At 39.5% G+C, this 13,828-nt stretch overlaps 3 protein-coding genes and 1 pseudogene across 3 annotated transcripts; 1 reads left to right on the forward strand and 3 right to left on the reverse strand.

Moving 5' to 3' along the window:
* Positions 1–1,572: 1,572 nt before the first annotated feature.
* On the reverse strand, positions 1,573–3,487 carry LOC108857010 (RHOMBOID-like protein 4). Its single transcript, XM_018630926.2, has 6 exons — positions 2,962–3,487; positions 2,718–2,881; positions 2,455–2,618; positions 2,126–2,373; positions 1,914–2,040; positions 1,573–1,808 (listed from the first exon to the last, which is right to left on the reverse strand). Exons 1-6 carry the CDS (start codon positions 3,312–3,314, stop codon positions 1,686–1,688), a joined length of 1,179 nt encoding a protein of 392 aa, XP_018486428.1. The 5' UTR covers positions 3,315–3,487; the 3' UTR covers positions 1,573–1,685.
* Positions 3,488–4,316: 829 nt separating this feature from the next.
* On the reverse strand, positions 4,317–5,036 carry LOC108858578 (uncharacterized; annotated as a pseudogene).
* A 3,782-nt stretch (positions 5,037–8,818) lies between these two features.
* On the forward strand, positions 8,819–10,898 carry LOC108859078 (hsp70 nucleotide exchange factor fes1). Its single transcript, XM_018632926.2, has 6 exons — positions 8,819–9,025; positions 9,272–9,414; positions 9,504–9,554; positions 9,631–9,852; positions 9,927–10,029; positions 10,265–10,898. The coding sequence occupies exons 1-6, from the start codon at positions 8,940–8,942 to the stop codon at positions 10,752–10,754; spliced, it is 1,095 nt and encodes a 364-aa protein (XP_018488428.1). The 5' UTR covers positions 8,819–8,939; the 3' UTR covers positions 10,755–10,898.
* A 154-nt stretch (positions 10,899–11,052) lies between these two features.
* Positions 11,053–13,382, reverse strand: LOC108856244 (L-type lectin-domain containing receptor kinase IV.2). Its single transcript, XM_018630008.2, has one exon. The coding sequence runs from the start codon at positions 13,249–13,251 to the stop codon at positions 11,218–11,220; it is 2,034 nt and encodes a 677-aa protein (XP_018485510.1). The 5' UTR covers positions 13,252–13,382; the 3' UTR covers positions 11,053–11,217.
* Between the last annotated feature and the right edge of the window lie 446 nt (positions 13,383–13,828).

Consider the following 13,828-nt stretch of genomic DNA (forward strand, 5'->3'; position numbering starts at 1 on the left):
CTATGTTGGCTTGGCGGCCTGCTTGATATTGTTCGCCATCGCCAACTGTTTGATCAACGGAGGCAACTTCGGCTGGACATTCTCGTCGTCTCCGCCGGTCTCACGTGTTACTAAATCTTATATACCTAGATAATCATCTGTGTCTTTTTTTAACACTGAAAGATGATTATATTAAACAAACAACACTACATTGAAAAATACAGATCTGAAAACCAAAGCCGGACGAAACCAGAAGTGAAGCTGGCATAAATAAATTCTTCGGAAACAGAGCCCAAACAAGGGAGTCATTAACATAACCTTAAACTGCTTGCATGATGAAAAGAGGGAAAATCCAAAAAAAAAAACAAGATCAAAGCAAAGAGGGAGAGAAACTCCTAAACGACACAACACCAATACTCCATGCGGGTATTTTAAGAAGTGAGTAAGAACCAGGAACCTCCCATAGTAAATAAGTGCAGGCAATTAGAACCAGAGAACATGAGCTTTAACACCGGAGAAAAGAACACTTCGTTCTGAACGGCGAAGTCGAGACTACAACGAGAACGACCAGGAAACACCAACTGAGAAGCCGTGAAAGATGAGGACTCGATCAAACCTTTGGAGAGAAGACAGGGAGCGAACCACACCACTCCGACCAAAATCAAACTTGATAAACAAGCGTGACTAGGGATCGAGACGAAGCAGAGCCAAGAGACACCAGCAATAGAGAAAAGGAGCATGCAACCTAGAAGACACACCACCAAACCGTTGATCTTGCGGACTGGAAACTCCAATCTCGAAACAAGCCAAATCAGAACAGATCTATGATAAATCAAGATCTTCAGCTTTTCACCTTTAAAATCGAACATGCAAATGGTCGGATGAAACATTGGAGATGGAATAAACAAAAAAACTAAACCCGATTTCAATCCTATAGAAACGGCCGGAGTCGGTGAACGGAGGCTCAGAGATGAAGAAGTTTTTTAAGAGAGAAGATGGAGAGTTGAGAGTTTAGAAAGAGAGAGTATCAAGCACTCAGATGGTCATCTGTGTCTATGACACGAAGTTATACTCAAAAAATGTCTTTTTTTACACAAACTCAAAAAATGTTTATAATTACTAGTCACTATGCAAACTTTAAGAAAAAGGATTAAAACCGACTAAATGAATAGTTACCTTTTAGTTGTGACAAAAAAAAAGGATAGTTACCTTTTAGAGGGACATGTCTTTTCACGAAGAGTGTGTTACAACTGATATAATTGTGTAAGAACCCGAAGCTTATGAAGAAGTGAAGACAAGTGTTGGTTCAAACTGGTCTGTGTGTTTTTGCTTTGCTTCCGTCTACTTTTTCATAAGATACAGGTTTTTCCTCTTTCTTCTTTTTTGCATTTTAAAACATATAGAACACACGTGGCCGACAAGATCAGCCTATGACACAAAATAACATAGGATTCAAAGATAATGAAAACTGAGTTTGGTCTGGTATTTTACACTTGTGTTTTCAAAATATGTAATGAAAGTTTTCTTCTGAAGTCGTCCTAAACACAGCCCATGCAAATTTACTAAAGCACGACCATGTGGAAATTTACCAGAGATCTCAAAACTCAAATAGAATAATTCAGAACAACATAGTTATTATTTATAAGATATATACAAAGAAAGCAAGCAAGCAAGAAAGCTTAAGACGAAGAAGATACAATGTGAATTCAACGGCAAAGCTGAACGCATAAGCTATTAATCCGTGAATCCGAAGGATTAGGCAAAATGTACGACCCAGACTTGCCGTTCCTCAAACAGGTCATGCTCAATTGGTTGCCTAATTGAGTCGTCTGCATTGAAAAACGAAAAAAAAAAGTTTTAAGGAGATTCTATCCAAGGCTCTGGAGAAAGAAACCATGTAATAAATAAAAAGGGCTATCAAGAAGAACTTTTACCGTGCAAGAGGCTGGTTCTCGGTTACAGCTCCATCTAGAAGTTGGAACACATGATAGGTAATGACACCATGAGCAATGTTTGTTTCCATCCACATTGTTGAAAAGCGAGATCAAACCGCCAATGAACCTGACAAGTAAACAAACCGAGGGACAGAATCATTTTAGATGAGTATGCATATGGACTTAACTATAAGGATAATGTGATTACTTACCAAGCAAGTAAGAGGAGAAGAGACAGGGTCCATAGTATGGCCTGATACATCTTGTACTTGTGCGGTTTACCTAGAGGAGCATTCCTTTGGTGGTTAATCCATCCGTAATGGGGACGGATCAAGAGCACGAATCCAAGAAGAAAACCGGTAGCAAAACCACCTATATGAGCAAAGTTATCTACTCCCGGAAGCACACCGAGTCCCAAGTTTACCGCCACAATCAATACAAGAGTTATTATCGTCACAACCTATACAAAAAAAAAGTATTAACAAACAACATCAAAGTTCCAATCTTTTAGAAAGTTGTTGAAGGTATCATCATCAAGTACCTTGTTCGAATAGATTGTCCAATTGATAAAGATCTCAGAGAGCATTCCCCCAAGTAAACCAAACACGGCTCCAGATGCACCCACAGAGATATTTGAGCGGAGGAAAAGAGCTGACAATATACTTCCTCCAAAGCCAGATATCAAATAAAGCAATCCAATCCTTACTGAGAAAACAATATAAAACTATAGGTTATACAAACATTTCATCAAATGTCTGTAACAAAATCGATCTAGATAGGCAGAGAGAGAGAGAGAGTACGTACTAAAACCGAACTCACGTTCCATACGCATACCGATGAACAAAAGAGTCAACATGTTCACGAGTAAGTGAACAACTCCACCATGTAACCAGTTGCAAGAAAGCAGACGCCATCCTTCATCTCCTTTAACCACTTTCTTCACTTCTAATCCACCCATTGTTCGTAACCTGTTACACAAAAATCAATCTCAAAAAAGTCAAACTGACCGAGTAAAAAACAATTCTCTGAAGAAACAGAGAGCCTTTACGTGAGAGAGGAAGGACCAAGAAGAGGATTCTCCCGTGTGCTCTGAAACGAGAACCGACCCAAGAAACCGGCGAAACAATCTCCAGATTTCTTCGGACAGTTGTTGACGTACATGGTGATCACGAACACGACAACGTTTGCGATCACGAAACAGGGGATGAGCCAAGAGAACCAGCTCCGGAACTCCTTGACTCCTCTTCCTCGTTCTGCATAAGAACCTCCTCGATTTCGATTCAGCGATCGATGTTGCCCGGATTGAGTCGACGACTCTATGTTCACTGGGTGGATGTTGCTGCTCTCTCGCTGTTGGGTTTTTCTCCAAATCGGAGCTGTCTCTGAGTCCTTCTCACCCATTCGAAAGCAGTTAAAAGGTTCGAGATTTGAACAAAATTCGAGAGGTTTGAGATTGAATTTGAGGAAAAAGTTAGGTTTTTAGGTTTAAATCGGTTTCGGAGTTTTGAGCTTAAAGCGAGTTCTTCTTCAGACAAGAAGGAAACTATCTTCTGCAGATTGTGTCTGAAAATAAGAAAAAGGAAAGAGTTAGTCAACGGTCTTTACCAAATGTGCGTCGTCATCACACGGTACATAATCATACCAGTAAACCAATTTTCCATTAGATTACCAAAGTTGGTTTGTTCTAGGCTTCCGGTTAAGTTGAAAAATTCGGTTTATACATAAAACCTTATTTGTATTGTATGTCATGGAATTTTCGGTTATATAGCATTTTCTTAGTTATATATATTTTTTTCTTGGTCTTATATTTTTGTGTTGAACAACTACGAGTCTACTAGTACTTAGTTTGCATTCAAACATTACATTTGAATACAGATATTAAATTCTGGAAAAAGTATTTGTTATAGAAAATCAACACTCGACATAAAAATTTCAAAATGTTTTTCAACTTCTTTATTTTAATCAAAGCAATATACACGAAGCAGTGTTTATTTAAGAGAAGGTCGTCTTTATTCTTTTTGTTTCTTTTAAATACTCCATAAGTCAGGAATAATCTTATCTACTATTTATTTCGTTGAGTTGTGGCGATGGTGTGTTTTTTTTTTTTTTTTTTTTGGTTTAAATGTCAAAATTTATACCACTTTTTTGAGTTTACATTGTTGTGAAGCAAAACTTATGACAAAAGAAAGAACAAAGGAACAAAGGAAAGAGCAATTTAGAGAGAGTAACATTAACTATAAGGGGAAAAAAACCAGAAATAAAGATCAAGTAAAGAGGGAGAAGGAGCAGAAACAGTAGGCCAAGATAATGACAGCAAACGATCTCTCATAACACGGTCCACCCTTCTGAAAATCGCTCCTGCGTCGATGATACTCCTGTGAAGATGTGGGTGTTTCTCTCGCGTCACAGGCTGTAGATGATGACTTGGTTCAGAAACTTCAGCACAATCACCGCACGGGAGGCAAGAGGTCCGGAAAGCTGCTGGCACAGGCGAACAATGTCGGTGAGGGAGGTGGGCCTTGACGCCAAGTACCTGCCACAAAAACGAGTCCAAGTAGCAACCGCAAATGGACAAAGAAAGAACAAATGTGATATAGATTCATCTACTAAGGAACAGAGAGCACAACCTGGCGGGACCGTAAGGCCCCAGGAAATGAGACGATCCCGAGTTGGAAGTCTACCAAGGAAAGCAGTCCAAGAAATGAAAGAACATCTAGGTATTTCCTCTTTGAACCAAACCACTGTATGCCACGGTACCATTGGAGTAGCGACTCTCGATCTCTCCCAAGTAACCCGAGAGGAGAAAGAAGGTCCAAAACCACCGGAACTATGTCTCCATAAGTAAACATCAGCACCGCTAGTAGGGGTAGGAACTGGCGTCGTCGACAGGATTACTTGGAGAGTTTCAGCGTAATCAGAGCGAGCCGGAGGGAGATTCCAGTGACCATTACTAACTGCCTGAGAGACGGTGGCAGTAAGAGATCCTAAGAGAACGAGAACCCGTCCGAAAAGAAGATGCAATGGACCCAGCTCAGTCCAATAGTCATACCAAAACAAGGCTGTGTTTCCATCTCTGATGCCGCATCGAAGAAAGGTATGCAGTTAATCCTTCAGTTGTAGCATACTCCTCACCGCACTTGAAAACCTTGGCGCATCATTTATAAGCCATAGACTCCTGCCATTGAAAGGTATGGTGTGTTATTTGCTAAAAAGAAACTACTTTAATTAGCATATTTTAGGGTTTAAACATTAGGGTGCTAGGATATATAACTATAGATGGATGGATTGTAAATGAAGGAAATTAAATAATATTTCAGAGGAATAGTTCTGTCGATATAGTAGAGGAACACCCATAAAAAGGGAAACAATGGGAGAAAAAATGTACAATTCCAGTCCTCTCTAAAGCTAGGTTTTTACTTGGGTTTTCAGATATTTCTTGTGCAACATGGAGCTAGCTAAGTTTCCATATATCAAAATAATATTATTTTCCTTAACAAACTTGGTCATATTTGGATCAAACTATATAAATCTCTAATTTTTGTTTTCAAGTTTTTTCAAATAAAATCTAATTTTTGTTTTCAAGTTTTTTCAAATAAAAATATTAAATGTACAATTCCAGTCCTCTCTAAAGCTAGGTTTTTACTTGGGTTTTCAGATATTTTCTTGTGCAACATGGAGCTAGCTAAGTTTCCATATATCAAAATAATATTATTTTCCTTAACAAACTTGGTCATATTTGGATCAAACTATATAAATCTCTAATTTTTGTTTTCAAGTTTTTTCAAATAAAATCTAATTTTTGTTTTCAAGTTTTTTCAAATAAAAATATTGGTGTTGACTAGCCGTTTGTAATAATACTTATCCGGGATCAAATCAACTCTATCGATATTGATAACAAGATAATTGATTTTGGGGAAGGAAAACCATGTACTAACCTAAAACATGATAAATGGAAAACGTTGGTTCACATGCAAAATATCAGCAAGGCAGAGGAGAGGCGAACCTGTACCTCAAGAGCTTCTTGATAGAGTATTAACCGCTCACGCTTTCTGGTCTGACCATACGGGCCAAAAGAGAAATTCAATAAACGGTCCTTTTTAGTAGGAATAATAGTTTTGATATACGATCCGGGTTTAGATTCGGTTTAGAACTATTTAAGTGGATTTGAATGGAAAGACATACGATTGCCATTTTCCGTACTTTGACAATGCTAGTGGAAGATAATAGATTGATATTACAATGACTTCACCAAAAGTGGCTTGGGGACATTTTACTGATTACTGAGATGGTGTGAGGTTCTAAGTAGTAATAGATGTTTAACGCATGTATGCTAATGCTTGTGTGACTCAAACATGCATATAGATAAAACTTATATTTATATTGAATGTATGTGAGTTTTCGCCTTCCAGTCTACTGCATTATTTCAAATGAATCTGTTGATAGTATAAATAGAGACTTAACAAACAGAAAAAATATATACATAGAAGATCCAAAAGTAAAAGATTGATGAGAGTACAGAATTGGAAGAAATATTATTGACTCTCATAGAGAATAGATTACGATATACAAAAGTTTATATAGAGATTACTAAACCTAATTCCTAAACTAATGGAATATTACATTATAGATAATTATAAGTTTCCTATTCTAATATATTGACATATATTTTGGATTTGGGTCGATCTTCTACATCTCCCAATACCCTCCCGTAAGCTCATACGTGGTTGGTTGATAGCACGTGTGAGATTGGACAAATCTTCAAAATATGGTCGTAGAAGTAATTGATGGGAGAATCAACGGCTCTGGATCTGTAACATCCAACTCTTCTTAAGAGTAGTTAATGTAGAGGTAGAAAATCGCTTGTTTTGGGGTCACCAAATACTTAGCTTGAGTAGTAGTAGTAGTTGAAGTATGTATACCTTTATACCATCATGAGTTCATGCTTCTTAATTATGATGGAAGGCTACGTAAGAAACCATGCAGAAACAGGTGCACCGCAAACAGTCTGATGCGTTGAATTTGCAGCGATTTGTTTGGTGGTAGTAAGCAACAACTATTTGTAGTTGTAAAATAGTGCGGAAGTGACGGCCTTGTTGTCGTGAATGAAACAAAGGCGGATTTTTAAAGAAGTTGACGGCTTGATGAAGCTCGATTGCTTATGTAGAAGTAGAACTTGAACGCTGCTTGATGAAGCGGCTGTAGTAGAAGTAGTAGTGGTGGCGACTTGATGGAGCGCAGCAGTAGAAGTAGTAACTCGAAGAGAATGCAACACTGGTTTGTGAAACAATGACGATTGTTCATGTTGCGGAAGCTACGACGGCTTGTGCAGCTGCCGATGGCTTGAGTAGTAAAGTAGTGCTTAAACAGCGATCTTATTGTCATGAATGGAAACAAAAGGCACCCCGTGTAGAAGTTGATGATGAATTTCTCTTTCACATAGAAGTAATCATAGAGAAGCAATTAATAAACTCGTGAAGAGCATTTCACACGTGACTTCTGCTTCTTCTTTATTTTAGTAGAAAGTAAGAAAAAAAATAGAGATTCAAAAGTCTTGAATCTTGGCTCTGATACCATAAAAGATTGATGAGAGTATAGAATTGGAAGAAATATTATTGACTCTCATAGAGAATAGATTACAATATACATAAGTTTATATAGAGATTACTAAACCTAATTCCTAAACTAATGGAATATTACATTATAGATAATTATAATGTATTTGGATCGATCTTCTACATCTCCCAGTAAAAAGAGACTTACAGTATAACACACCCTTTCTGAATAAAGCTAGTATTACAAATCGTATCTGGAAGACTTAAAACAGTCCTTCAACCTATAGTGATTCAAAAAATCATCTATGAGAGTCTGAGACACTCTAAAAATTATAGCAACAAAGGACAAGGAGTAAAGAGGTCTGATGCATGAATTGCTATAGCAACCAATATATGTTCATGATATCTTAGACTATAATAGAACATTATTTTCTCCTCTATAATCACTATATTTTAGAGTTCTTTATTATAGAATTAGTTTTGCTTTAATAGTTAACTCTATAATATAATGACTCTTTAAGGGAAATCTGATTCTCTAGTGATTTTAGCGTCAGATAATGTTCATAGGGGATGCTATATAGTATAGCCAAGTAAATTAACAAAAACAAATTAGAGAATAACTTCTTAACAGAAAAAAACTAGAAAATAACTTGTCAACCTATATATTTTGTGTACACTGTGGCAAATTAGCAAATCATAGTGTATGTGTGTGTAGAACAACCATTATACATGTTAACTAGTAACCTCTGATTCTCTATGATAACGTGACAAGTTGATAACAACAATTATACAAAGGGAATTTAACCTCGGGATAAAAAAAGTTAACATATCGGTCCAATTCATAACAGGTGAATTTAAATATCTGGTTATCACCGTCTCTTTTCTTTTTTAACAGCAATAGCTACTATGAATTTAAGTTTCAGAAAAAAAAGCTACTATGAATTTAAATATTTGGTTGTCACCATCTTTAAAGTTATGGTTGCCATGTATTTGTACCTAACTGCGATAAAAACCATCAGATGAATTCTGCCTGAGACGAAAGTTTGATTAACCACTAATTAATCTTGTAAACATTACTACAACCTTTTGCAAATGCTGATCGAACGTCTAGCGATGTTTTTTATAGTCTCACGGCTCCTCTCCTCATTGGGCCATACGTTTTGGGACAGTTTGGACCTGCGAACCGATAAAATCAAACGTCGTCGTTTTAAGTATTCACATGGCGGGTCCCTCTCACTCGTTCCCCCTTAACCGATAAAGTGGTTGGTTTATCTTTGCAACTTGACCACGTGTTTTTGTCTATCCATACAAAAAAGTATCTGTATCCTTTGTTCGTGTAATAAATAAACACTTCACGGCCATACGAAAATATCTCCGTGTTCGTGTAATAAATTAGTAACATTCTCTTTCGATCTCCATCTTCCACAATTATCCGTTTCTGAGTTTTTTTTTCCCTTCGTTTGAAGAAACGTAAATGGCGAACAATGGACCCAGCTGGGACGGATTGCTCAAATGGAGCCTCTCCCATTCCGATGGCGCTTCCCCTTCCCGCCCTTTGAGGTCCGTAAGCTCTGTTTTCACTGTAACTAAGATCATTTAGATTCAAAGATCTTTCCTTTTTTTTTCTTGATCGGATTTTAACCCTCTTCGTTTTCTTCAAAGCTTTTTTATCTCTGATCAAAGCTTCTTACGATGGGTTATTATATGATCGAAGTGCTCTGTTTTTCTGTTAATGAATAACATTTGGATGCTTAATCTTTGAATTCGATGCGGACTTGTTTGCTTATGATCATGTGTTCTTGTTAGTGAGGAAGATCGACAATGGTTCATGGAAGCAATGCAAGGACATACGATCGATTCAATTTCTCGTATGAAACAAATATCTCAAATCATGAAAATGCCTGATCACCTCTTGGATTCTCAAGGAGTCACAACAGACGATCTTGAAGGTTCTTTTACTTTTGTTCCAATGTCTGAATTATTCAGTTCCTCCAAAAGCAATGTTCCGATCGATTTTTTCAATCTTTTATTCGGACAGGAATGTTGGATGAGTTGCAAGAACACGTCGAGTCAATCGATTTAGCCAATGGTTTGATCTCTTACACAAACCTTTATTTTTGTTTTTGGTAATATCTTTTTGACATGTTTGGATCGTGAACGTTCAGATCTTCATCCCATTGGAGGTTTGGTCCCACTCCTTAGCTATCTTAAGAACTCTAACGCCAAGATCCGAGCAAAAGCAGCTGATGTTCTGACCACGGTTGTCCAAAACAATCCTCGTAGCCAGCAGCTTGTTATGGAAGCAAATGGCTTCGAGCCCTTGTTAACAAACTTTACTACTGATCCGGACGTTAGAGTCAGGACCAAAGCCCTCGGTGCTTTATCTTGTAAGAGTTACTTATCTCTAAGCTTCTTGCAAGAGGTGAGGACATGAAGTTTTGACAGTGTTTTGTTGTTGCAGCTCTTATCCGTCACAACCAACAAGGGATTACAGCTTTCCGCCTAGCTAATGGTTACGCTGGCCTGCGGGACGCACTGGTCTCTGATACCGTTAGATTTCAAAGGTAAAATCAGATCCTATCATTAGATTTTCGGAAATCTAAAACAATTTAATAAAAAAAACAATACATATTTTAAAATAATTTTGGATGCTTATTTTATATATACATCTCGTAATATAGACCAATATTTCACTTACCTATGTCTATGATGACCGGTTCTGCTTTAAACATCTGTAGAATATGCATTAGACAGGAGTGTTATTAAGTCCATGATGTTTATAGACTCTTTCCATTTCAGGAAAGCGTTGAATTTGATTCACTATCTTCTCCAAGAAAGCAACTCAGACTGTAGAATCGTTAGGGACCTTGGATTCCCTCGCATAATGATCCACCTAGCATCCAACCAAGACCTTGAAGTCCGTGAATTCGCTCTTCGTGGTCTCCTAGAGCTTACCCGTGAAGAATCCGAGAGAAACCTCGACAGAGCGGATGTGAATCTAAGACAGCTTCTCGAAGAGAGAACAAGAAGAATCATTGCCATGTCGGATGAAGATCTTTGTGCGGCTAGAGAAGAAAGAGAGCTAGTGGATATCCTTTGGACCGTGTGTTACGATGAACCGTCTCTTCTAAGAGCGAGAGGTCTGGTCTACCTCCCGTGTGATGACGAGATGGCTCCTGATGTTGTTAGAGACCGCTTTGAACCTCCGCTAAGGGCTTGGGCTGCAAGACGAGATGATGAAATGAATGAACCACCGGTTCCACTTCTTCTTGGTCCTCCTGCTCAGTGATCTCATTGCTATGGGCCTTTGATCCCATCACAAATAAAACTGTGTGGAACAGTTATTTCAAATGTTCTACCGTTTCTCTGTTCAGTTCTGCCAAGACTATATTACAATCTATTTCAGATATTGAGAGAACATCGACCATATCAACGATTATAGACACATAAAATCAAAAAAGAATTTGGAAAATCGAGAAATTATTTTACCTAGAAAATAAAATTTAGCTCTTTATATATTCTTCCATATTAGTATTAATTTAAGTCAATGCATATTGTAATCTGAGTCAATAGCATTCCTTCAAATTCTTAAACTCTCATCAATTTATAACAATCATAATCTTATATATAATCAAAGTTCTCGTAAGAAAATCTTACATCTACGCAAAACTGTATATACATTCATAAAAAAATATAAATAAATAAAGCAAGAGCATCATCATACGTTGCTAATGTGGTTGTAACATCATCAATCACCTCCCACCAGAGAGTAGTGAATCAGCGATCGAAGACACACCAGTAAACCCTCTAAACACCGAGGAAGAATACGACATGGCTATACCGCTAAAACCGTCTCTCCCTCCCAAGCTCATCCCATTCCCCGCCGACAAATCCAACGGCGTCAGTTCCGGCAAGCTCACGTCTCCTCTCAGATACTGTAACACCAGCCTCATACTCGGCCTAGCCCGAGGGTCCGAGTGAGAACACAACAGACCGAGCTTCAAAACCATTTCAACCTCTTCGAGATCGTACCGATCATCACACCCAAGATTCGGATCTTTTGCTTCCATTATGTTCCCTCTAACCCACAAACCGAAAACCCACTCCACGAGCAAGAACGTATCATCGCTCTCGCTGTGTAGCTCGATGGGTCTCCTACCCGAAACAACTTCTAGAAGAAACGCGCCAAACGCATAGACATCGGTAGCGGTCGTGGCGCGTCCCGTACGAGAATGTTCAGGTGCTAGGTAACCCAACGTACCAACGACGTGAGTTGTCTGAGGATCCGACCCGTGATCATACAACCGGGCCAACCCGAAATCCCCGAGTCTACCGTTGAAGTCAGCGTCTAACAAAACGTTACTAGCTTTCACGTCACGGTGGATAACCACCTGTTCCCACTCCTCGTGGAGATAGAACAATCCAGAGGCAACTCCTTTGACGATCTTACACCTCTGCCTCCAGTCCAACGTCCTCTCCGGATTGTTGTATAGATACTTGTCCAAGCTCCCGTTGGGCATGTAATCGTAAACGAGAAGAAGCTCTCCTCTCCTACGACAGTACCCCAACAAAGGCACCAAGTTCCGATGACTCATCCTCCCGATACTCACGATCTCCGCCACGAACTCTTTCATACCTTGTTTCGAGTCGTGCGAGACTCTCTTCACAGCGACTTCGAGCTTCGACGTGGGGAGTATCCCTCTGTAAACTCTCCCGAACCCTCCCGAGCCGAGGAGATCCTTCTCCTTGAACCCTTTCGTCGCGTGGTAAAGCTCCTTGAATCTAAACCGGTTCTTGCCGAACTCCGTCTCCCAGTCGTCGAGCTCTTCCTCAAACTTCTTCCTCCTCCTCGCCACGTAGAAGGCGAGGGAGATCACGGAGAAGATCAGAAACAGGGAGATCAGCGGCGCGCCGATCTTGTAGAAGTCCGAGACTCGCTTCGGCTGGAAGCGAGGAAGCTTCGGGAGGTTCGACGACGTCAGCGGAGGAGCTTCTCCGTTTAACCGGAAACTCCATCCGGCGACGTAATGCTCCGAGATCACCGAGCCGGTCGCGGAGGCGAAACCTACGTACATGTCTTGAAGTAGAACGGAAGAGAGATCCGTTACGTGAGTGACGAGCGGTTTACTAGGCTTGTCGGAACCGTACGGAGACATGGTGACATCGATTCTATTACCGAGACTGTCGTAACTGATCCAAACCTGCATCAGTTTGCGGCTGATCAAGTTCAGATTCTGAAACGAGTTTTTGTTGTCCCAGTATCCAGCTGTCGAGTACTTGACCGATCTTAACCCGTTGATGTCGATTCCGACGTGGTTATCGTTCGGATCTCCGAACTCGTTGCTCTGGATCGTGTCGAACTCCACTGCGAAGACGTGGTTCGTGTCGTTGCCGTTGTTGGAGCTGTTGAAGAGGCCGATGTACTGGCTGGGAAGAGCGGAAGGGAGACCCGGGGACGGAGCTACGACGAAAGCGATCCCGTGGCCGCTCAGAGTTGGGATCTGGGAGTATATGGCGAAGACGAAGGTGGTGGAGAAGGAAGAGACGGTGGCGTTTGGTGATGATGATTCTTTGAACCGGATCGGTTTGGTGTAGAAGGCGTGCCCGGTTTTTTGTACGGTTGTGTTGGTTAGCTTTAGGAGACCGTTGGGTGTTACTGTGGCGAGGCCTTGGAGGGAGATGTCTGTCGGAGGGTTGAAGCCATTGTAGGTGAGGATCTGAGAAGAAGATCTCGAGGTTTGAGAGAGGAGGAGGAGGAGACAGAAGAATATGAGTTTGATGAACATGGTTGCTTCCGGTTACTTCCGGTTTAGTCTTGCTCAGTTTTTGAAGACGATGTGTGAAACAATAAAGAAAATCACGCCCGTGATTGAATAAAAGGTGTCAGAGGTAGGTTGTGGAGTACTGATCAAGATAATAAAGCTCGAGTTAAATGATATTTAATGGCATACTATTGATTATTTATTAATATTCGTTTTCGTGAGGACTATCTAACACCCCATCACTTTGATTTTGACTACTACATGAAAGTCCAGTTTGTCTGCACGTGGCTGCCATTCTTTGTAGGGTTCTTTGTAATAGTAATAATAGTCAAAATGGTCGATCGGTTTGATGTTGATAACTTTAGTTTTTCCGGTGACAATGAAATTGGAATTTAAGTCCAAGCTTAGGGTCATATGTTTATTGACCATACATAAAGACAACAAATTCGCATTTCTGATTTTGAGAACTTATCTTATTATCTGCAGGATTTCTTTTTGGTTAGTTGATAATATAGTTTTGTATTGAAGATGGTATAAACTAGTATAAAAAAAATTATTTTGGTATAAGTGAATTTCACTGTTTTATGTTTTAATATATAGA

Source organism: Raphanus sativus, chromosome 5 (assembly GCF_000801105.2).
Source record: "Raphanus sativus cultivar WK10039 chromosome 5, ASM80110v3, whole genome shotgun sequence".
In the NCBI taxonomy this organism is placed as follows: domain Eukaryota; kingdom Viridiplantae; phylum Streptophyta; class Magnoliopsida; order Brassicales; family Brassicaceae; genus Raphanus; species Raphanus sativus.